This window comes from Papilio machaon, chromosome W (assembly GCF_912999745.1).
Source record: "Papilio machaon chromosome W, ilPapMach1.1, whole genome shotgun sequence".
NCBI lineage: Eukaryota > Metazoa > Arthropoda > Insecta > Lepidoptera > Papilionidae > Papilio > Papilio machaon.
The window spans coordinates 9,977,466-10,002,420 of NC_060015.1; the positions used below are offsets into that span (position 1 = coordinate 9,977,466).

A 24,955-nucleotide genomic window follows, 5' to 3' on the forward strand; every position below is an offset into this window, starting at 1 on the left:
AAACCCTCTCAAACGATTTGCGTAAAAAAAAGTTAAAAAAATGAAAGTGAGGGGGCCAACTTCACGGAGGTCAAGTGTAGTAACTCTTTGACTAAGACAAATGCGGGAAACGTCAAACCTAAATTCTCTTGATTATTTTCGTTTTGTCAACTTAGTGTTAATTAAATAATATGAAACGATAATGGCAGAACCAGGAATTATTAGAAAATTAGATGAGAATGTTGTGAATCGTATAGCTGCTGGTGAGATTGTTCAAAGACCCGCCAATGCTCTGAAAGAATTAATTGAAAACAGGCGAGTTTAATCTATTCACCCATTAGACAACTTTCTGTTTTGTTATTTATTCATACAAAGTTTACATTGTGTTCTTTTTTACCCTCATTAAGTCTTAAAATTGTTTACGATATAAAGATAGAACTCACAAGTTTATTTGGTTTCGAGCATTAATACCTAATCCAGAACACAAAAGTGAGGCAAGTTAAAAGTCCTATTATGGCCTTTTACATGGAAAATTTTTCTTATGTTGCCGTTTCCATTAGGCAATTAATACATAAAATAAGTTATAATTTTCGTTATCTTATTTTGTTTATTAAGTTTATGAATATATAATATAAAAACAAAAAACATTACAGTAGACCCACAGCTGTCTGGCCTCTCTCCCCTTGTAATCCGACATGACCATTTTCATGCTTCATAAATTAATTGATTCATAATTATGATTTTTATTCATAGTTTTTGATTATTTAATACATATGTACATACATTATATTGATTAATTTTTTTCTTTATTTTCAGTTTAGATGCAAATGCTACAAACATAATAATAACCGTTAAAGCGGGAGGCTTAAAATATTTACGGGTAAATTCAGATGATATTGATTTCATTACAACATTATTTTGAATTTCTATTTTGACACATTAAATCATTCTAAATTTCTATTTCTTTCTTTCAGATCCAAGACAATGGTACTGGCATTAGGCATGATAATTTAGACATTGTTTGTGAGAGGTTCACAACATCCAAACTTCAACAATATGAGGACCTTCAGGAGATCAGTACATATGGCTTCCGAGGCGAAGCCCTGGCTAGTATCGGCTATATCTCACACCTCACTATACTCACGAAGACAGCGGCTGATAAATGTGCTTATAAGTATGATGTAATTTGAGATATAAATAAGTGTGCAATTTCAATATTAAAAAAAACATACTATCACTAAAACTAAAACAGAGATAACAATGAACTTTAATACAATGTTATATGTTATTTCAAGGTTACAAAAGTACATAAATAACTAAAAGGAAAGGTCTTTAACCTGCCATTTCTATTTCCGACTCGCAATTAAATCACCTAATCAAACCGGACCAATGAAGCCGCCGAGTCAATGGACTGAAATATCTTTGATCCATTTTTCAATGTAAACAACATATCTTATGATATCATGGCAACTTTCAATCCTCTTGCACATTGGTCCTTCGAGCTGGAGATAAACTTGAACTATACAATTTTTTGCAGGGCTTCATATGAAATTGGTAAACTGAAAGGTCCAATAAAGGCATGCGCTGGTAACAACGGTACACAAATAACTGTCGAAGACCTCTTCTATAATGTATTAGCTCGTAAGAAGTCTCTCCGAAGTGCAAGAGAAGAATATTCACATATAATGGAGGTTGTAGGCGGATATGCCATACATAACAGTCATGTTGGCTTCACATTGAAGAAATTCGGAGAGAATACAGACATCAAAACGTCTATTAAGTCAACAGTGGTGGAAAATATTAGGATTGTTAGTAATATAGTTTTTTTTTAAATAAAACTAGCTTTTTCCCGCGTCTCCGTCCGCGCGGAATAAAAATAAGAAAACGGGGTAAAAATTATCCTATGTCCTTTTCCTGGTTCTAAGCTACCTGCCCACCAATTTTCAGCTAAATCGATTCAGCCGTTCTTGAGTTATAAATAGTGTAACTAACACAACTTTCTTTTTATATATAAAGATATATAAGTTTTTTTTTTAATTGTATATTTAAAGATTCATGGAAATAATATCGCCAGGGAGTTGTTAGAAATTGAATTAAAGGATGAAACATTGAAAATGTCGCTGCATGGATTTGTTACTAATGTCAATTACTCGCATAAAAGAGGAACCATGCTGTTGTTTATTAATCATCGTTTAGTGGATTCACAGAGTAAGTTTTTATTTCATCATAAGCTCACTATACGTCCAAACTGAGGGGCTCGGAGCCTACCCTAAGTTAGGGGTGACTAGGTCATAGTCAACCTTACTAGCCCAGTGAGGGTTGACTTAACACATATTATTGAATTTCTTCTCAGATATGTGCAGCATCACGATGTTTTCCTTCACCGTAAGAATGTCGGATAAATGTACATATGTAAATCGAAAAACACATTTGTACATGACGGGATAAGAACCCAGGACCTGCAAATTGCAAGTCAAGTACTTAACCCCTGAGCCACCGACACTCTTAGTTTTTATTTGTATTTTAAATTTTGACTACCTGAAAAAATACAATAGAAAAATTCATTAATAAAATAAAAGTATTTTTTTTGCTTAATTTTAAATGTTTTTAATAATAAATGTTTGTATTTAAGTTTTTTTTTTCTTCAGGTATACGAAAAGCGGTGGATTCCGTTTATTCAACATATTTGCCGAAGAATGCACATTCTTATGTCTACCTCAGTATTGAACTAGGTAATATTAATATAGATAAACAAAAATAAGATTAACTGCATCTCTTACAGTGGGTTTCTGAGACCAAAATACCCGTTTAAAAATATTCTTAACTCTGTTTTGTTAAAGATTATGTCAGAGATGACGAGATTTTCACCTCAGAAACCAACGATAAGTTAGTGTAGAAAAAATATGAGTAAAATATCTCCTCTCAAAGTTTGTCTATATAGACAGGGGCGGAGAGTAGAGAAAATTTTTAATACAAATAAAATTCATCTTTTTACAATTAAAACAAGGTTTAATTTTACTTTTTATGTCTTTTTTACTCTTGATCTTGTTAAGATTAATTTTATTTGTAAAAAAAAAATCTGCCCTGCTTTTCTGTTCGATTTTGTCTAAACGGCCTACTTAAAAAAAAAACCTCAAACTATTCTTACTCTATTTCACTTAGAGGTATAAAAATAGTTTTTTTAGTTTTTTTCTTAGTTAAAACTGTTTTTTCTCAAATTAGATCCAAGAAATGTAGATGTGAATGTACATCCAACAAAACATGAAGTTCAATTTTTGTATGAAGAGCAGATAATTGACAAAATTAAATGTTGCATTGAAGCAAAACTGCTCAGTTGTAATTCATCCAAGGTTATGTATACTCAGGTAAATATTTTTTTTCATTATTTTATTACAATTATTATTTTTTTACCAAACAAAGTCCTATATTTTAAGTATAATAGAATAATTTCAGTGCCGGCAATATTGAGAAAAAGTAATATCACAGATATAAAATAAAAACATTTTATTTTACATTCAAAGTATTCTGTGGATTGTTGTCATAGCAACGAGTTTTTTTTACGATACAATTTAAAATTATTTTATAACAAAAAATTAATAATTAAAAAATAAAAAATGATAGCCCACTCTTTACGCCAGCGCCAACTATTTAAGCTTTCAGCTTTTTTTCCCATTCTTTGAAGTTATCCTATTTAACTAACTAAATCGGCTTATGACTGCGTCTCAAACCTCTAGAAAACCCTAATTCTACTAATAGAATAAGCCGTGAGCATTTAATGTTCCATTTTCACTGGCGCGACAGCGATTACTATGATGCAGGGCAGGGCTTAGTGAAAAAAGGGTCTAAGGGGTATAATAGGTAGGCAAGTGATAATATTACAGTTTTACACAGGCACGTCTACCAGGCACAACAATGGTCGATGAAATTATTAAAAAAACAACCGATGGAGTAAAAATGTACGCCAAAGATTTGGTCAGAGTCAGTTCAGATACACAGAAAATTGATAAATTTTTCCAAATCGCTTCCAAACGTAATGAAAACGAAACAAATAATGCAAAAGAGACAGAGAAAATTGTTTCTGAAGAAATAAAAGATAAACCAATCGTACAAATTAATGATGAAGCTTCAGATATTCTAGAAAATTCTCTAATAGAGGAACCAAAAGAAATAAAAGGCAAAGAAAAGTGGAATTTGCATACCGCAGTGGAACAAGCAAATATAACTTATATAGATCCAAAGGAATCATTTAAAACCAGGATATTTAAATATGAGAGGGTAGAAACGAAACTGACAAGTGTTAAACAACTACGTATGGACGTAGAAAATAATTGTAATATGAATTTGAGAGAAATATTAGCGAATCTAATATTCATCGCTTGCATTGATTGTCATCAATCTTTAATACAACATTCTACTAAATTATATTTATGTAATACGACGAAATTAACGTGAGTACTATAGATTATTTTTATAATTCTTAAAAAATAAACTATACTTAACTATATGGTTTGTAAGCATATTAGTATTTTTGAATAGTTATATTTTACATTTTCGATACTCAAGCGGCAACTGAACCCTACTGCCCACCACATTTTGGCAAGGCATGATTCTTATATTAAATATACCGTAATTACTCTTAGTGTTCAATCTTAGGGTTTTTACCTAAGTACGGCTGTAAGTAAGGTTGCCAGTTCGCCAAACCTACTAGCCGGACAGACCAGTCAGTTTGACCGGACATTTGGGTAGAAAGACACCCTGTATTATTTAGGATTATGTCTTAGTATTAATAAATACACTCTCGTTTGGGAAATGTAAAAAGCCTAACAGAAGCCGGAAAACCATTTATTTTGGCCGGACACGCAATCAAAAGCCTACCTACGTCCGGCTTTATCCGGACGCCTGGCAACGCTAGCTGTAAGACGGCAACTAGATACAAGTGGAGTGTTTTAAAAATGCATCAGTTTAGGCAAATTTCGTTACACGAAAAAGATAGACATATATCTATTAAATTGGTGTGAAAGAGTATATACTGACCTTTAGAAATATGTTGCAGGGAGGAACTTTTCTATGAAACGTTGTTGTACGACTTTCAAAACTTGGGTTTGATGAAGTTGTCGAACCCGTTGCCTCTCGAAGAACTGATGATGTTAGGTCTAAAGACGCAGGAAACAGAATGGAACTCACAATATGGTAAAAACAATCTAAATATATAAAATTCTCGTGTCACAATGTTCGTTCCCGTACTCCTCCGAAACGGCTCGACCGATTCTCATGAAATTTTGTGAGCATATTCAGTAGGTCTGAGAATCGGACAACATCTATTTTTCATACCCCCCCCCCCCCATTTTTTAAATGCGCGCGGACGGAGTCGCGGGCGACAGCTAGTAATCACTATAAAAACTATTAATGGAATATCTTAAATATATATATAAAAGAAAGTCGTGTTAGTTACACTATTTATAACTCAAGATCAGTCGAACTGATTTAGCTGAAAATTGATGGGGAGGTAGCTTAGGACTAGGAGACGGACATAGGAACTTTTTTTATCTTGTGTACATTTTTTTTTATTCCGCGCGAACGGAGTCGCGGGTAAAAGCTAGTTTTATATATCTGTCTCTTTCTGTACGCATACGCTTTATGTTCCTTCTCTTTCATGTAACGAAATGTGACATATTCTTGTTTTTTATCTGTCACTTTTTACTTTGCCAATAATAACAGCTATTTGATTCGTTTATAAATCCAGTAATTTGTTCTCTATCAATATATAGTCGAAATAAAAACTACCCTATCTTTTATGTTGGAGCAAATTAGATACAGTCAAGATCGTTTTCCTTCTCGAGAGGATCAAAACTAAGTATACCTGTGATTTTTTTAAAATTTATTGGTATATATCATCTATAAATGGATAGGCTTTAAGACGTAGTATTTTGTGCTTTTTTGATTTTCGCCATTTTATTGCTGATGGCAGCGGTTTTTTAGCGGTGGTGTGGATTAATAATATAGAATTAAATGTCACGTAACATCAATAGGCGCGTTTAAATCGGAACGAAGCAAAACCTGTCATTTTCAAACAATGTCCTATTCATTCAGTGGTATATATATAAAGTTTTTTTTTTTCAGGTGAAATGTGCGAAGTGGCAAAGCAAATGACATTACTTCTGCTCAGTAAGAAGGAAATGTTGTTTGAATACTTCTCATTGGAAATGAATGCAGATGGTGAACTTTTGGCGTTGCCTTTGTTGCTTGGTATATTATTATCTTAATATATATAAATCTCGTGTCACAATGTTTGTCCTCAATGGACTCCTAAACCACTTAACCGATTATAATAAAATTCGCACACCATGTGCAGCTCGATCCAACTTGAGAGATAGGATAGTTTAAATCTCAAATTATAGTCGCAATTTTAATTTATTGCTAATTATTTGTCTGTTATTATTTGACAGTCACAATTATCTGTTAACTCCAAATGATTCTAACAGATGTCGATACCTTTCGACTGGGTTGAGTAAGTAATCAATAGATGGCGCTGCTATGGTAAATCTACGAACGTGTCATATAAGCTTATTAACTGCGCGCGGACGGAGTCGCGGGCGACAGCTAGTTGTATATATATATACTAGTTTTTGACCCCTGCGACTCCTACCGAATTAAAAAAAACTAATAAGTAGTTTTTCCAGACTATGTTCTATGTCTGTGCCAAATTATTTATGATCTGTTCAACCGTTCCGGAGATACCTTCAAACAAACATCCATTCATCTAAACTTTAAGATTTTTTTTTGTATAAAATATTGGAGGTTTAAAAATGAGATATTATTCAGCAATGGACGATTGTTTTATTTATTTTTTTTATTTTTTAGATGGTCACACTCCATTCATGGGAGCTTTACCAACATATCTAGTTCGTTTAATTACCGAAGTGAATTGGGATTCAGAGAAGGAATGCTTCGATACTTTCTGTCGTCAGACCGCCATCTTTTATTCTCAACCGAACCCTGATTCTATACAAGAAACACGAAAATCAGAAGAATGGAAACAAGAACATGTTATATTTCCAGCGATACGAAGAAATTTTCTACCTCCAAATAGATTTGTGACTAACGGTGTGATATTACAAATAGCAAACTTAAGCGATTTATATAAAGTGTTTGAACGGTGTTGAGTATAAATGATATTTTTAATGTGTGTTTTATTTTTTTACAACTTAAGGTCCTTCAAGAAGCAAGCATATATGTCTCTTAAAGGTTGGCAATGCATCTGCAGTTCCTCTAGTGTTGTGGATGTCCATGGGCTTCGATGATCATCTTGGTGTTACCGCCACTCATTTGCCCCATTCTCTTATAAAAAAACACGAAAGTTTGAAGTTACATATATATATATACAGTCAAAACCGTTTATGGCGACATCGTTTAGAACAACATACCGGTTAAATTGACCAAAATCAAAGGTACTGGCTGAATGTTATATACATATCTTTCCTATTAATACCTGTCACCGGTTGTTACAACTATCGGTTTTTACGACTCAATATGAGTAGTCCCTTCGATGTCGTTATAACAGATTTTGACTGTATATATAAAAGAAAGTCATGTTAGTTACACCATTTATAACTCAAGAACGGCTGAATCGAATTGACTGAAAATTGGTGGGCAGGTAGCTTAGGACCAGGAAACGGACATAGGATCATTTTTATCCCGTTTTCTATTTTTTTATTCCGCGCGGACGGAGTCGCGGGTAAAAGCTAGTTACAAATACAATTTGTATTTTTGCCCTAATATAAAATGTATATTGTCATTACCTGGTTACATTAAATGAACACTTATTTGTGTTCTCAGACTTGATACCTAATATTTTGGATTCTTCTGTGGTACTCTTGAATCTACTAACCATTTGATTACACATTTTTGGTAATCACTGTTCACAGGTTCTATTCTAGAAGTTGATATTATAGTCAAAATTTTTTTCTGCAATTTTCTCTTTCAACTGTAAACAATAAACTATAAAAATTGTAGTATTTAATTGTCTTTTAACATTGTCTTAATCTTCAACAGGAAGAGTAACGTAGCAGAAATCTCAGTTCAGTGATTTGAAAATTTTGGAAGGGATTTGCTAATCAGCAAAAAAAAAACACAAAACTTAAAAAAAATCATCATTATTATAATAAGACCAGCATAATAATTAAAAAATAAAAATCAATTATACGTCCACAACGAAGTTTGGGTGGACGACTAATAATGGATCGTCTTCTATCTCTTGTTCTGATGATTTCTGAGTCGCTATTAGACCAGTGGTTGTCAAAGGTATAATAACTTGATCCTGAAATAAAAAGAAAAACTTATAATATACAAATCTTATTTTAAAAAAAGAAGAACACTACCCTCCTTCCAAAAACAACAATAACAACAAAAATAACAATAAAATGAACACCAACAATAAAAAGACGAATAAAAATACACTAAAAATCTGTACCTATAATGTACGGTCCCTATCATCGTTTGAAAGATATCTTGAATTAACCTATGCACTCAAACATATCAAATTCGACATAATAGGTCTATCTGAAGTCAGACGCAATGGTAGCAATATCGAAGAGTACGAGGACTATATCCTTTGCTATGTAGGACAAACTAAAGGCCTATATGGTGTGGGATTTCTCGTTAGAAAAGAGCACAAAAACAAAATAATTAAATTTACGGGAATCTCAGAAAGAGTAGCACTCTTACAACTAGAATTTGAAAACGATCTAATCTCATTAATACAAGCATATGCACCAACAGAAAAATCGGACGAGGACGAAATCTGCCAATTTTATGACGACTTAAATCAGGCCCACTCTTTGACAGATAATATTGTTCTGGTTTTAGGAGACTTCAATGCAAAAATAGGCCACAATAAAAATGATAACAACCAAATCATAGGTCGCTTCAGCTACGGCGAAAGGAATGGAAGAGGAGAAAGACTAATAGAATACGCCTCGGAGTACAAATTATCAATAATGAACACCTTCTTCAAAAAAAAGAACAACAGAAAATGGACATGGATATCCCCGGACAAAAAAACCGCAAATGAAATAGATTTCATAATGACAAACACTCCAAAAATTGTTACGAATATCGAGGTTATATACAATTTAAGATTTCCTTCTGATCACATGCTGGTAAGAGCGACCCTTACCCTAAAACCAGTAAAAACGTCCAGAAAAAACTACAAAAACACGATTAGTAGACCCAAAAATAACGAAGAAAAGAACAACTATTTAAAAAATCTAATAAACAATTTAGAAACTACAGATATACTAAACAAAATTACCGACATGCAGACCTACTACAAACAGCTGGAAAACGTTATACTTAATAGCCTTAAAACTGAACAGAAGACGGAAGTTAAAACACATAAAATATTTAGCAAAGAAACAGAACTTTTAATCAAAAGACGCACAGAATTACTAAGAATAAAAAACAAGAACAAAGAAATGAAAAACGAGCTCAGCAGATTATTCAAAATTACAAACAAAGAAATAAAGAAAAACTATAACAACTACAGACAAAACATTATAGCTAAAAACTTAGAAACATTTACGAGTACAAAAAGAGCATTCAAGGAACTAACTTCACATAAAACATGGATAAATGGACCAGATGGAAGTAGCAATGAAGCTTTAAAAATTGGAGCGCCAATATTACTACACCATCTAACCAAATTATTTAACATGATCCTGGACACAGAGACAGTCCCAAAGGAATGGTGCTCGTCAGATATTATCCTTCTCTTCAAAAAAGGCAACCCGCAGGACACTTGTAGGCAGGCGCGGCTGCGGCGCGCTGCTTGTAGGCAGGCGCGGCTGCGGCGCGCTGCTTGTAGGCAGGCGCGGCTGCGGCGCGCTGCTTGTAGGCAGGCGCGGCTGCGGCGCGCTGCTTGTAGGCAGGCGCGGCTGCGGCGCGCTGCTTGTAGGCAGGCGCGGCTGCGGCGCGCTGCTTGTAGGCAGGCGCGGCTGCGGCGCGCTGCTTGTAGGCAGGCGCGGCTGCGGCGCGCTGCTTGTAGGCAGGCGCGGCTGCGGCGCGCTGCTTGTAGGCAGGCGCGGCTGCGGCGCGCTGCTTGTAGGCAGGCGCGGCTGCGGCGCGCTGCTTGTAGGCAGGCGCGGCTGCGGCGCGCTGCTTGTAGGCAGGCGCGGCTGCGGCGCGCTGCTTGTAGGCAGGCGCGGCTGCGGCGCGCTGCTTGTAGGCAGGCGCGGCTGCGGCGCGCTGCTTGTAGGCAGGCGCGGCTGCGGCGCGCTGCTTGTAGGCAGGCGCGGCTGCGGCGCGCTGCTTGTAGGCAGGCGCGGCTGCGGCGCGCTGCTTGTAGGCAGGCGCGGCTGCGGCGCGCTGCTTGTAGGCAGGCGCGGCTGCGGCGCGCTGCTTGTAGGCAGGCGCGGCTGCGGCGCGCTGCTTGTAGGCAGGCGCGGCTGCGGCGCGCTGCTTGTAGGCAGGCGCGGCTGCGGCGCGCTGCTTGTAGGCAGGCAAAACAGCTACATAGTAGGACATAAGACCCGACCAAATCTGCATCTATATCAATAATGGTGTCCTCGGTTATTTGATCAAAACTCTTTATGGTTTCAAAACATTCGACACATGACCATGCGAGCCATGACATCAGTGACAGCCCGCAGTATGCCAGATACTGAACGTCCCGCAGTCCGTTCAATACCTTACTTCACAAGACCATGTAGGGCAAGCGTCCCGCAGTCCGTCCTCTACATGATATTAATGGCAACACGCAGTTTGTCAGTCCTGAAGATAAAAGTTAAATCGATATCGATATGTATATGAATAAAAAACTTAAGTCTTCACAAGAAGTACATTTTATTTCTATGAATTTTCGTTATATATTGTCACGTCGTTGCCATGGTTACTATAGCAAAAAGTGTCGTGACAACTTTTCGTAAGAATTTTTTCCGTCTAGCCCCCTTTCACAACGCGCGATAAGGAACTTCGTTCCAAAAATTGTATATTTTCTTAACAAACAGGAGCTGATAGTTATACTTACATGATACATGAGCCTTTCAATAACTTTTTCAACCAGAACTTTCCTTTCAACCAACTCGTCTTCATTTTCTATCTGTCCTTGTGTCACCAGTTGCTCTAAATACCAGTTTACTACTGCACTCTTACGCATACCTGCGCTCTCCTCACCTGAAAGAATAATCAGTATACTACCCGGGTACTATAGAACGCCGCACCCTGGTGGCGACAATAGGCGAGGACCTCACTCCCTGGCGTCATACGCGCCATGTTAGGAAGTGAGAGGTCCTGGGACGCCGTTGCCTCCTTCTGCGAAGAGGTGATTTCGCAGAAGGAGGCACAGGAGCGGGAGCGCGAGAACGACCCTCTGGCGCCCCCGCTCCGACGCCGTAGAGTGGGCAGAAGGAGGCGGCAATTCGCCGCCGCCCTTCCCCCCACAAACATGTGAGAGGGCGATAACGCAGGCGGGGTCACGGAAGTAAGCTAAAGCGTTCCCGTGGCGCCCGCCATAATGCGTTAGAGGGCAGTCAGGTTTTAGTGGGTATTCCGGTCGCCTTCTGCGGCCGGCGAGTCCCACACTCCCTACGCCATTGCACAGCCCGGCGTAGGGGTGCGTAAATGCATTTCCTGACGTTAAAAAAAAAAAAAAAAAAAAAGGTACTATAACATGACACCTCAATGACATCAATGTGACAACAGTGCCGAATTGAAATACTTCGACCACACAGAACACACGTGAAGAGAAAGTAATTCAGCGTTTCGTCTGATGAGTGTGGTGCCGGATACCTAATTTAGTCCATGTTCCCTTCCCACCCTTTTCTTATAAGGAAAGGATTGAATATTAGAAAGAGGAATTTAAAAATTTTTAAAAATAAACTCAAAAACTACTGGACCGATTTAAAAATAACTTTTTTCATTAGGAAGCTACATTATCACTGAGTAACAAGCTAAATTTATTACTACTAATATTTTTTTAATTCCGTGCGGACGAAGTCGTGGGCAAAAGCATTAAAAAAATATAACTTACCTCTAGATTCTGCTTCGCTTTCTTCTTTCCTCATAAACACAACAAGCATGACACTTAGAGATTTGTATTCTTCAAATGATAAAGTTAGTTTCTTCTTTCCAGATGACTCTCCGTTTACTGGAAAGAAATTTAAAAAAAAAAAACTAATTTTATTGTACCATTCAGTGAAAAAATAATAGTAGATTATAATGACAGCATGAGAGTTTGATAATATTTTCTCAGTAACATTTTGTAGCATTAAAAAATAACTAATAAGAAATTTATCATCAGCTCACTATACATCCCCACTGAGGGGCTCGGAGCCTACCCTAAGTTAGGGGTGACTAGGACATAGTCAACCACAGCCAAGTGCGGGTTGACTTCACACATATCAATCAAACATTGTTTAAAAAATTGCACTATAATTCTCTTTTTTTGTTATTTAGTTTAGTTACCCTACCACCTAAGTGCATATGTTGTGAGAGCAAAGGGGCCTGCTGAAAACCAGCTCAGGGAAGGCCGATGTCGTCCCTGTATCAGCTGAGCTGGCTACCTTTTGCCACGTTTTTAATCTTTTTGTTTAATTTTAGTTCATAAGTTTCTTTTGTGTGGCAATAAACGCTTATTCTATTCTATTCTATTCTATTCTATCATTGAATTTCTTCTCAGATATGTGCAGCATCACGATGTTTTCCTTCACCGTAAGAATGTCGGATTAATGTACATATGTAAATCGAAAAACACATTGGTACATGGCGGGATAAGAACCTAGGACCTGTAGATTGCAAGTCAAGTGCTTAACCCCTGAGCCACCGACATCCTCTAATGAAAATTAAGCCACAAATAATTTAATATGTTGAAAATTAATAAAATAAACAAAAATATTATATTTCATCAGTTCCAGCTCTTGCCACTGTAAAAAAACAGGATACTCACCAGTGGTGGCTGTAGATGGGTCTTGGTCAACCTCCATCATGGGTTCCCACTGAGGATCATCTTCATCTAAATGTATATCAGGTTGCTCAACTCGGATTATAGATTTGTTTAGTAACCTGTAAGTTTTCTTTACGTTTAATTTGCATAAGAATTTATAATTTTACATATAAAAAGATATATTTAAGAACAAACTTGCTCGCTTTACCTTTGTCTTGGAACTTTTTTTTTCTGGGGGGAAATCTTCAAAAGATACCCTGCTTTCTGGAGAAAAGGCAGGGTTATGTGAGATTTACTAACTAAAGCGACATTTTTAAATTTACAAATTTCAAAGATTTTTTTTTTTATTCACACAACATGTATAGAACAGACTATACCTGTAAGCTTCGTGTACATGATGTTCAGTGACAGCACCGCTGCAGTGCAACTTGGCGACGGCTTCTGAGAGCCTCACGAGTGACTCCAGCTGACGTACTGTGATACGCCACGCCCCCGCCCCCGCCCCCGCCCCGCCCGCGTCTCGCCCCCGCAGCACTGTGTAGTATTCCACTAGTAGCTTCCCTGCTTCCTATAATAAAAAAATCTTGTGAGCCATCATGGGACGCCTGGCAGATGTGAAACATCGTGTGTGTACAAGTAATATGCATAAAATATTAAATATTATAATTAAATAAATAATAATGATAATAACAATAATGTATACCTCAGATAGCGTGGCGACCCGTCGCCACACCGTACACTATACTACACATAGTATATATATATATATATATATATGTATACCTTAATATAGCGTGGCGACCCATCGCCACGGCAAGCGTCGCCACGCCAACAATTCGGTTTACAAGTGATCCTATAGATGTTTCACATCAAAAATTATTGGTCCACAAAATTTTATTACGACTCTGCCTCCTGCAGGTTAATCTAAGTCAGGTACTTATTTATAAAGTATGCTTGTATGTGTGTGCACTTGTGTATATGTATGTTTGTGCTTGGGTATGTGTGTATGTTTTTTATACTAATATACTTAGAGGGTCGGTGGCTCAGAGGTTTAAGCACTTGACTTACAATCTGCAGGTCCTGGGTTCGAACCCTGCCATGTGGTTTTCGAGTTGCGATTGTTGAAGGAAAACATCGTGATGTTGCACATATCTGAGAAAAAATTGAATGATATGTGTGAAGTCAACCCGCACTTGGCTGTGGTTGACTATGTCCTAGTCACCCCTAACTTAGGGTAGGCTCCGAACCCCTCGGAGGAGACATATAGTGAGCTGATAATGAATATAAATATACTCAAGAGTTACTACTTACTTACTAAAAATATACATAAGAGTTGATTTTCACTGCCGTCACAATTCAAAAAACATATAAAACAAAAACTGAGATAACTATGTTTTCACAATTTAATTCACAACTATTTTTAACCACATTGTCTGTGGAGAATTAAAAAAACTTAGTAAGTAGCCTAAGTTCCACATCTGTGCCAAATTAAAAAAAAACAACACTCACTTCAGTGATAAACGGCTTGAATGATCTCGCAAAAGCAATATATCTCAACAGATCTTCTCTAGAGTACGACTATTTTCCTTGCAATGGCATAATCAACCATTTCACTGCTCTCATCTATTAGTATAAAGAATAGATCAAACCGGGACATGATAGGTGCACTGAGAGCTACATTTTGCTGCAGAGACTTCGCACGGTCATATCTACCACCTACAGGATTGGCCGCAGCTAATATTGAAGTTCTAGCATTTAAAGTTGCTCTTACTCCTGCCTGAAATAATTAATATTAGTTATAAATAGAAATTATTAAAAGTAGCCTATAATATGCTCAAAATTAATCCGGACGTTACTCAGATTACCCGGAATAAAAACGGTTTAAGGACAGACAGACATAAATTGTTAATATTGGTTTTTCGTTATGGGTAAATGAAATATCACCGTACACGAAATATTTTTTTTTTTCAATATTACAATATTGGTACTAATATTATAAAATGATTAACATGAGTTAGAGGTTATATTTTTTGGGTACCTAAAATTGTCGCATTTACCCTAATTTTTTTTTTATTCATTCACATTCTTTACCTTTCATTTATTAGTAAGATTTTAAGAGGTTAAGTAAAGTAAACATTAATATCACAGTATCACTAATATTTTCTAAAGCTAGTAATACTTTGGGTACAAAAAGACCACACAAATTTCAAAGTTAACACCAACTGCTTCCGCTAATATCACCATTACCAAGGAAACAATTTTTTTTTATTTGTCAAACATTTGGACTAACCTTAGCAATGGATATGGTCTGCTGTTCCATGGCCTCGTGTATGGCAACCTGGTCTCCGGGGTCCATCTTGTCAAACTCATCAATACAGCACACACCATTATCGGCTAACATCAGTGCGCCCGCTTCTATCACAAAGTCGAATGACTCCTCGTCCTGGAATACCAACTTATATGTTCATTTTTGCCCGACTTACAGAAGGGTAATGATAGTGGGTAAATACAGTCATAAACGGGATTCCAAAGGACGGGCATATTTTTATCGCTTATACCTCTATAATCAGAGATCGGAGAGAATCCTCATTCTCTCTGACTAAAGATTCTTACTTATGGAGATCAGCTGGGACCGGATAATGACTCTCGCTTATAGAGGTTTCTCGCTTATCCAGGTTGGACTGTATTAGGAATATACGAGGGATATTAGTTGTTTTGAAAAATGGATACAATTTCTAATAGAATGTAGAGAGTTGTGGCAGAGTATTTTTAATTCATTCAGTTCACTTAGGTTGGGTTAAGAAATATTAACCACAAAAATGGAAAATACAAACAAACAAGCAATATAAGTTTTATATTTTGTTTACAATATTTACCATGAGTCTCTGTTTTTTCAAAAATATGTTTTAAACGGATATTTTGGTCACAGAAACCCACGCTAAGACTTTTATTTGGAACCAAATATAAAGACATAACTCACCCTAACAACAGCCGCAGTGAGACCGGCTGCAGATGATGCTTTGCCACTAGTATAGACAGCACGGGGTGTCATCTCACTGACTTGTTTCAATAACTGTGACTTAGCAGTGCTCGGATCTCCCACTATACATACATTGATGTCACCACGATGTGTGGTACCTGATAATATTTACGTGTTAATGTTTACACTGACGAAATATGTATTAAAAAAAACCTCTGTAATGTCTAAATAATGTCTTAATGTCGAAAAATTGATAAAATATGTTTTTTTCTAATTTTTTTTTTATATCAAAAGATGGCATACGAGCAAACGGCCACCTGAATTCGCCGAAATAGCGAGGTGACCGTTGTCCATAGACATCCGCAAATGCAGATGCGTTGTCTACCTTTAATCAACGGAGAAGGGGACACACAGAAAGAGGATATTTCACCTTCTTATGCGTCCTCTCTTCCGCTAAATCCACTTCCCATTTTTTCCTAATAGGAAAAGGGTGGGAAGGACAAGAGGACTATTTAGGACATTTCAAGTTACCGCAGTCAAGTAGTAAATTGATCATAAACATTGTCGAGACATTTCTTAATATCAGAAATCTTTTTTATTACATCAAATCATGTACATATCCCTACATAAACATATCCAAAGGAAAATAAATAATTATTAATTAATAAAAATTAATCAATTTTAACATTAATTACAAAAAAATGAAACAGCCAAATTAAATTTAATTCTGTATAGTTAACTAAATAGTGTTAAAGTAATTAGTTTTAAAATTGAATATTGACCTACCTTCAATAGTAGTTTTAGCGACTCCTCCAAATAACATAAGTAATATTCCTCGTTTCACTTCATTGTTCCCGTGTATGCTTGGAAATAAGCTTGTTATTAGATTATTATACAGATTCCTGTCTTTTGTCATCTCATACACCTAGATAGAAAAACATATAAAAAAAAATTAAACACTTGTGAGTTTCCACTGTGGAAACAATCGGGTAAGACTGCAGTGGAAACTTATGTTTACACATTAAAAAAAATTAAAAGATTTCAACAGTAAAGTAAATTTAGACTAACAAAAGGTGTTTCAAGAAACCAATTTTTTTTCTCACAATACCTTATCATATTACATCTTGTTCAGACTGACGCCTGCTCAATATTGCGTCGGGGCACAGTGGCGCGAAAATTGCCGTCGCCCGCATCAGGCGCTTGGGCATTTTTTAATACAAATCGGTCGCGGGTGTGCCACTTGTGCCGAGATCACCGTAACGTTCACATGTATTTTTCAATTATACTATTTTAAAGTATCCGGTTGTTTAACTTAAGGCACCATTCTATTTACTAAAGATAGAACATGGTGGCCCATGAGGGGAACAAAGAAGAATCCGTGAAATAATAACAATTAATACGTAAATACGACGAGACACCGGTTAGCGCGGCGACCTAACGATCTTCAACATCACATCAAATCATTCCTGTGGATGGAGCCTTGCAGTGGATATTTCTAAAACCACGGGCTGTATTGGAAAACAGAAAAACAAAGAAGATTCGAGCAGTGAATCAGCTAAAGTTTCACATCGAACAGTTACGAGTTCGTCCGCTAAGATAAGTGTCCTTCCTTAACTAATTCCTAAAAAACCTAATAACTAACAAAATAATATTCAAAATCGTTCGTCATTTGTGTAAATTAAGTGTTTTAGACAAGTTTTACAGCGTTTAATGCACGTAAATTTGTTATTTAGTGCAAAATTGCATCATTTTTTGTTACCTACCCTTATGTAAAAAAAAAGTGAACAATTCAATTAACTTTAGTTATTTATCGCAATATTATCTAAATGAATACATGAATCATTCAATTTTATGTTCACTATCCCGTAAAATTGTTCAATGGAAGTATATTAAACAATAAAAGGTCACTCAATTGGTATAAAGTTAAATTATTTTACGAAGTAACGTTAGCTTCGTATTTTATGTTTTCTCGTTTCGTATTGTTTATACATACAATATTTAGCGTATTTGCCGAATATTCCAGGCTAATATTCATCATCGCCGTGCGCCGTTCGCAAGTACATACATACTTATCCCGTTGGAATACCTTGGCCGGCCGCGGCTCCTGTACCGGCCGGGAGCGAATTGTTGAGCGTGCGCAGCCGGCTTCCCTGAGCGGCAAGTACCACCAGAACGAGGAACGTGAGCCATTTCAATTTAATAACGTAGGAATTGCATTGCTATTTAAATAAAGAGATTCAATATTTAGTTAACTGACTTCAAAAAAGAATAGTTTAAATTATATTGTTTTGTTGTTTTTTGTTCGTAAGTGTTATATTTAATGACAGAAGAAATGAATAAACAAAGTTTACGTGATTTAATCACTAGGAGAACGTCCGCCAAGGGACAAATTACAAAATTTAAAAATTATTTAAATAGCATTGCTTGTTTAATAGAACTAAACAACGTTCAATTAACGGAGTTAGATTTAAAACTCACTAAATTTGAAGCGTTGTCTATGAAGGTTGATGATTTGCAAAGTGAAATAGAGGTTTTAAATTATGAAAATATTTCGACTGAAATTGAGGAACGCGATAAAATTGAGCAAGATATAATTATGAATATAGCAAAGGCCAAAACTTTAGTCGAAAAATTTTCCAAAAAATTAGAATGCGAAAAAAGGCGCAGTTCGGGTCATAACGCGTCATGTTGCATAGATGATCCTAATCACCCCCACGAATTAGGGTTGAAACTCCCTCAAATTCAAATAGCCAAATTTGATGGCGCATATTTCCGTTGGTTGGAGTTTCGGGATACTTTTGAAAATCTTATACATAAGAATGATCGCATATCAGACATTCATAAATTCCATTACCTCGTTTCTTATTTGCAAGGTGACGCGGCCAGGATCATTTCAAATTTAGAGGTGTCAACCAACAATTATGCTGAAGCGTGGAAGATGATTTGCAATAGATACGACAACAAAAGAATATTGATTAATCATCATTTAACATCATTATTTAATATTAAACAGCTTCCACGGGAATCAGAGCGATCTCTACGATTTTTGGTTGACCACGTGACCAAAAATTTGCGCGCGTTAACAAGCCTAGGACAGCCCACTGACAAATGGGATGTACTAATAATATTTATGTTATCATCTAAGTTAGATAGCAATACGTTGTTAAAATGGGAGGAATATCGCAACAATTTGGAAGGCGACGTACCTACGCTCGAACAATTTTATAAATTTATGATAGACCGTGCTGATGTGCTCGAGTCATTGAATCGTAATAATCGGTCTGACGTTAGTAGCGTGTCAAAGATGACCAGTGCCCCTGTGCGTTCTATAGCTAATAATAATTATATTCAGAGGCAAGGTCAAAATCAAAATAATGTCGTAAAATCGTTTGCGAGCACCAGCAAAAATTGTAGCAAGAAACCAAATACTACATTTATGTGTATTATTTGCAATGAGCGTCATAGGATATATGATTGTCCAACGTTTAAAGCGAAGGGGGTTGACGAGCGAATGATGGACGTGACGAAGTATAAATTGTGTGTTAATTGTTTGAGACAAGGTCACCCCGAAAGCGAGTGTCGCATGGGTCCATGCCGTGAACGCGGCTGCACCGAGCGGCACAATAGTCTGCTCCATCGCCCATCATCCTCCTCAAGCCACCTCGCTCTCATTGATGAACAAGATGAAAATGAAATTATCGTTAACTATTCTAATCACAATACAAATCAGGTGTTATTATCTACTGCTATCATTGAAGTATCGAATCCAGTTGATCATCAAAAGGTCAAAGTTCGTGCTCTTTTAGATTGCGGAAGCCAATCGTCATTTATATCTGAGTCCCTAAAGACCAGACTGTCATTAAAGTCTCGCCACATTGACACACTAAAGGTCATTGGTGTAGGCAATACTTCTTCAATGAATGTAATTGAAAGTTGTAATATTCAATTAAAGGCAACAAATAGTAATTTCAGTGCAATGTTATCGTGTTTTGTGTTAAATGAGCTCACCGGTCGTTTACCAAAGACGCCGGTTGACATCAAGTCAATTAAATTACCAGAAAATATTCAGTTGGCTGACCCCATGTTTTATCAGCCAGCTCCCATAGATGTACTAATAGGTGCTGATCTCTTCTGGGACATTCTAGGCAACGAACAACGTTCTCTAGGACCAAACAATCCTAAATTAAGGAGTTCACAGTTAGGTTGGATAATCTCTGGCCCTATGAATTCAGTAGTATCTAGCAATAGGATACACTGTAATCACGCCATTGTCTCTTCATCCGTTTTTGTCAGTGGGTCTGGACTTCGCGGGACCGTTCACGATCGTAAATCGTAAGGGCCGTGGAAGTCGTTTAATAAAATGTTACATGTGTTTGTTCGTATGTCTGCGTTATAAATGCATCCACCTCGAAGCTGTGAGTGAATTAACAAAGGATGCATTCATAATGACACTTCGGCGTTTCGTAGCGCGCAGAGGCAGGCCAACGGAAATATTTTGTGATAACGGAACTAACTTAGTAGCAGCCGCAAGGGAGTTAGGATCATTTATCAAGCAAAATCAAAACTCTCTATTTGATTTTGCAAGTCAAAATTCTATCCAGTTTAAGTTTATTCCGGCTTACTCGCCTCATTTTGGTGGTATTTGGGAAGCCGGCGTTAAGTCGGCTAAATTCCACTTAAAACGCGTCGTTGGCAATAGCCACCTTACTTTTGAGGAACTTAATACTTTGTTTACACAAGTGGAGGCGATTTTGAACAGCCGTCCCTTGTGTCCCCTATCATCCTCTCCTAATGACCTCCTTTCCCTTTCCCCAGGACACTTCTTGATCGGGAGACCGTTAACTGCTCCACCGTCGCAACATCTGGGTGACTCCAAGGAAAGTACACTCCAACGCTATGAACGCTTAGAAAAAATGCAGCCACACTTCTGGCAAAGATGGCAGCGTGAATATCTGTCTGAGATGCAGCAGAGAACAAAATGGAAAGGCAGTACATCAAAACTGGACATAGGAGATATGGTACTCTTGGCAGATGACAATGCTCCTCCACTATCTTGGAAGCTCGGGAGAGTACTACGCCTCATCACGGGATCCGATGGAACAGCGAGAGTGGCAGACATCACCACTAATAAAGGCTGTGTGCGCCGCTCTCTAGTAAGGCTGTGCGAGCTGCCGACAGCCGAGGAACTTCAAGGTTGAAAGTGATCTTTCAACGGCCGGGAGGATGTTCAGACTGACGCCTGCTCAATATTGCGTCGGGGCACAGTGGCGCGAAAATTGCCGTCGCCCGCATCAGGCGCTTGGGCATTTTTTAATACAAATCGGTCGCGGGTGTGCCACTTGTGCCGAGATCACCGTAACGTTCACATGTATTTTTCAATTATACTATTTTAAAGTATCCGGTTGTTTAACTTAAGGCACCATTCTATTTACTAAAGATAGAACACATCTATATATATATATATATATATATATATATATATATATATATATATATATATATGGCCATAGGGTGGAGTATGGCCACCATCACCGCGGTAAGGGCCCGGCCGCTGCGCTGTTTTAAGTGCATGCAGCTGGGCCACACCCGGGCCCTATGCCCGTCGGAAGCGGAGGATGGTCGCCTCTGCTTCCGATGTGGCCAAGAGGGCCACAAGAGGGCCGCGTGCGAGGCGCCTGTCAATTGCGCCGTGTGTAAAAGGACAGGCTGCCCGCACGCCCACGTCATGGGGGGGGCTAAATGCACCCCCCCCACCATGAGGGGGAAGGCCCGCTCCACCGGCCCTCCCCCTGCGCCAAGAGCGCAGCCGCCGTCCGGGACCCAACAACAGCCCGAAGAGGAACGTATGCAGGTGTCATAAATGCCCAGACACCTGCATACGGAGTTCCTGCAGACCAACGCCAACCACTCCGCCCGCGCACAGGACCTGCTCATGCAGGCCCTGGCGGAGTGGAGAATTGCCGTTGCGGTCGTGGCCGAGCCCTACCTCATCCCTTCCCAGCCTCATTGGGTCGGGGACACGGAGGGCTCGGTCGGAATGGTGGCGCCGCCAACGGGCCCGCAAATCCTCTCTCTCAGGGAGAGGGGCGCGGGTTACGTGGCGGCAAACTGGGGAGAAGTAGTGCTCATCGGAGTCTACTTCTCCCCGAACAGGAGCCTCTCGCAATTTGAGAGGTTCCTGGATGGCCTGGAGCTGGTGGTGCGGAGGGCATTGCCAGCCCAGGTCATCGTGATGGGGGACCTCAATGCTAAGTGCGCGGCTTGGGGATCCCCCATCACCGACGTCAAGGGGGCGCATCTTCGGGATTGGGCCCTCACTATTGGCCTGGTCCCGGAGAACCGGGGCAGCGCCTTCACATGTGTGCGCGCCCGGGGTGGCTCAGTCGTCGACGTGACGTTCGCCACCCCCAGTATCGGCGCGCGCATCTCGTGTTGGCGCGTCCTGGAGGATGTGGAGACCCTGTCAGATCACCTGTACATCAGGTTCAGGGTCTCCACAGCGCCCCCTGGGCGTCAAACCCGCACGGCGGGCGGCAGAGGCGTCTTCCCTAGGTGGCAGCTGTCACGTCTCGACGAAGACCTGGCAGAGGAGGCCGCTATTGTTTCAGCGTGGGCCTCCGACCCCCCTCATTCTCTGGGGGTCGGAGAAAGGGCTGCCAGGTTCCGTCGGGACTTGACGGCTGTTTGTGACGCGGCAATGCCTGGGGCTCGACGCCTCGCGCCCCGAGAAGGGGTGTACTGGTGGTCGCGGGACCTCGCGGCCCTGCGTGCCACCAGCAACGCCGCTCGCCGTGCTCTATCCCGGTGCCGAAGACGTCGGCACCGGGAGCCGGGCGAGCTGGAGCGCCTCCAGGCCGAAACGCGTTCGGCCAAAAAGGCGCTCCAAGCCGCCATAGGGGCCGCCAAGGATGCTGCATATTCGGAATTCTTGGCGGCCCTAGACGCGGACCCGTGGGGGCGCCCGTACCGGATGGTACGGGCCAAATTCAAAACGGCGCCCCCCACGGAGGCCATGGAGCCGGCCGTCCTCAGCGCGGTGGTAGAGGGGCTATTTCCAGACAGCCCCCCATTCGAGCCACCGCGCATGTCGCAGCAGAGGGATGACGACGAGGACGACGCCGCCGTCCCTAATCCTCCTCCGATAACCGGGTCCGATGTCGGGCCCCGCCGTTGACCCTACGGGCCGCGGAGGGGCTGGGTATGCCAGTACCCCTCCGCGGCCCCACCATACACATCCGGCCACGAGGGCTGCAGGGGGCAGGATAAACCAGTACCCACCCGCACCCCCCGCGGCCCCACCTCCAGGCATGCTCCGAAGCGGACCCCACAGTCCGCCTCTGGCAGCCTCCTCCGGGTGGGTCGGCCCTGCACGCTAGACCAGCCCAGTCCGGCCCAAGACAGCCGGTCCTGCACGCTAGGCCGACCCTGGTTCCTCTTAGCTTCACCGTGGGAGGCAGCCACGGTTACTAGAGCCCCACCGCCACGACAAGGCGGGAACCGTTGGTGGGGAACCTAACCTAACCTTTTTTTTTTTTTTTTTTTTTAAAGAGGGGAATGCTTTATGCATACGACATGCCCCGGGGGGGACACGAAGTTATGCGAGATTCTCTCCCCTAGTGGGAGCATACCCGCTAAACCACCTCTGTTCCTCCTGCGCATTGGTGACGGGGCTACGGGCACGCTTTCGCACTCCTCCGCGGCCCCGTCTGCGCTAGCCGCCGAAGCGGCTCCACCACTGGGGTGGGTGAACCCACCATCCATCCTTTAGGGGAGGCGCGCCGGAACGATACGCGCCATCCTCCTTGCCCTTCGAAGCGGGTGGCAGGTCCCCCCGAACCTGCCACCACGGGGCTATGGAAGCCGGAGAGACGAGGTTTTACCCCTGCCTCCCCAGCCACCATCGGCGGGTCCGATGTCGGGCCCCGCCGTTGACCCTACGGGCCGCGGAGGGGCTGGGTATGCCAGTACCCCTCCGCAGCCCCACCATACACATCCGGCCACGAGGGCTGCAGGGGGCAGGATAAACCAGTACCCACCCGCACCCCCCGCGGCCCCACCTCCAGGCATGCTCCGAAGCGGACCCCACAGTCCGCCTCTGGCAGCCTCCTCCGGGTGGGTCGGCCCTGCACGCTAGACCAGCCCAGTCCGGCCCAAGACAGCCGGTCCTGCACGCTATAATTCATAATTCATAATAATTCATAATTCATTTATTTGCCATAAATAGGGTACAGTTATTAAGGTGTTACAGAATCTTTGAGTGCGGCCTATTTGTTAATATCATATTAACATGCAAAAATTTATAATAATATTAGGTACAGAAAAAATAGTGAATACATAATTATAGGATTTCATAATCATTTAAAGTAATCAATGTCGCTTAATTTATTATTAGTAAAGGTCAAAATTTATTTATTGAATAAAATTGTTTACTAGTCAAATATATAGAAACAAAAAAGAAAACACAGATATAAATTCCATATGAAAACAATTTCCAAAAATGATCAGAGAAATGCATAAAATTTAGTCAAGGACTGTATTAGACATTGCTAGTATTTGTATTTAAGAATTCGTCAATTGAATAAAATAAATTTTCCATTAGCCAAGTTCTCAGGGTGGCGCTGAACTTATTTTCAGATACATTTTTTATGGAGTCTGGCAGCTTGTTATAAATTGTTCTACACATTGCATAGCAATTTTTTTGAAAACGAGCGCTTTTAGGCACTACCTCAAGTAGGAGTTTATCAGGGTATCTAAGAGTTCTGTCTCTAAAGTCTTTTGCCTGTTTAAATAAATTGATATTGAATTTCACAAATTTGCAAACCTCAAATATGTAAAGGCAAGGTAGTGGCAGTATATGTAAAGTCTTAAAATGTGGGCGACATGACTCATGCGGCGCTATACCTATAATAGAGCGTATACATCTTTTCTGTGCAACAAATGCTTTATCTTTGTCAGTACTATTGCCCCATAAGAGTAAGCCATATCTTAGTACCGAATCAACATAGGCGAAGTATGCAGTGATAGCAGTTTTTTTATTTGCAACTTTTCTTAATTTATAC

The 24,955-nt window shown here is 39.9% G+C and overlaps 3 protein-coding genes across 3 annotated transcripts; 2 read left to right on the top strand and 1 right to left on the bottom strand.

Moving 5' to 3' along the window:
- The first annotated feature begins 108 nt into the window (after positions 1-108).
- On the top strand, positions 109-7,142 carry LOC106717557 (DNA mismatch repair protein Mlh1-like). The gene is made up of 11 exons (XM_045685854.1): positions 109-294; positions 796-859; positions 954-1,153; positions 1,517-1,787; positions 2,031-2,187; positions 2,628-2,711; positions 3,202-3,344; positions 3,871-4,427; positions 5,033-5,169; positions 6,100-6,225; positions 6,841-7,142. The coding sequence occupies exons 1-11, from the start codon at positions 182-184 to the stop codon at positions 7,140-7,142; spliced, it is 2,154 nt and encodes a 717-aa protein (XP_045541810.1). The 5' UTR covers positions 109-181.
- Positions 7,143-8,176: 1,034 nt separating this feature from the next.
- On the bottom strand, positions 8,177-17,104 carry LOC106712604 (DNA replication licensing factor Mcm6). The gene is given in 12 exon segments (XM_045685692.1): positions 8,177-8,296; positions 11,003-11,148; positions 12,005-12,110; positions 12,786-12,803; positions 12,909-13,035; positions 13,294-13,484; positions 14,426-14,492; positions 14,494-14,693; positions 15,207-15,359; positions 15,897-16,054; positions 16,683-16,821; positions 17,018-17,104. Coding segments are annotated over 12 exon segments (1,512 nt in total).
- A 3,229-nt stretch (positions 17,105-20,333) lies between these two features.
- On the top strand, positions 20,334-21,334 carry LOC123723273. Its single transcript, XM_045685851.1, has one exon. The coding sequence runs from the start codon at positions 20,342-20,344 to the stop codon at positions 21,092-21,094; it is 753 nt and encodes a 250-aa protein (XP_045541807.1). The 5' UTR covers positions 20,334-20,341; the 3' UTR covers positions 21,095-21,334.
- Positions 21,335-24,955: the final 3,621 nt, after the last annotated feature.

Bases quoted from the DNA above. Each gene is read 5' to 3' on its own strand.
- LOC106717557 (XM_045685854.1), top strand. From the start codon at position 182: ATGGCAGAACCAGGAATTATTAGAAAATTAGATGAGAATGTTGTGAAT. The intron at 295-795 runs GCGAGTTTAATC...CTTTATTTTCAG, and splicing joins AAAGAATTAATTGAAAACAG to TTTAGATGCAAATGCTACAA. The intron at 4,428-5,032 runs GTGAGTACTATA...AATATGTTGCAG, and splicing joins TGTAATACGACGAAATTAAC to GGAGGAACTTTTCTATGAAA.
- LOC123723273 (XM_045685851.1), top strand. From the start codon at position 20,342: ATGACACTTCGGCGTTTCGTAGCGCGCAGAGGCAGGCCAACGGAAATA.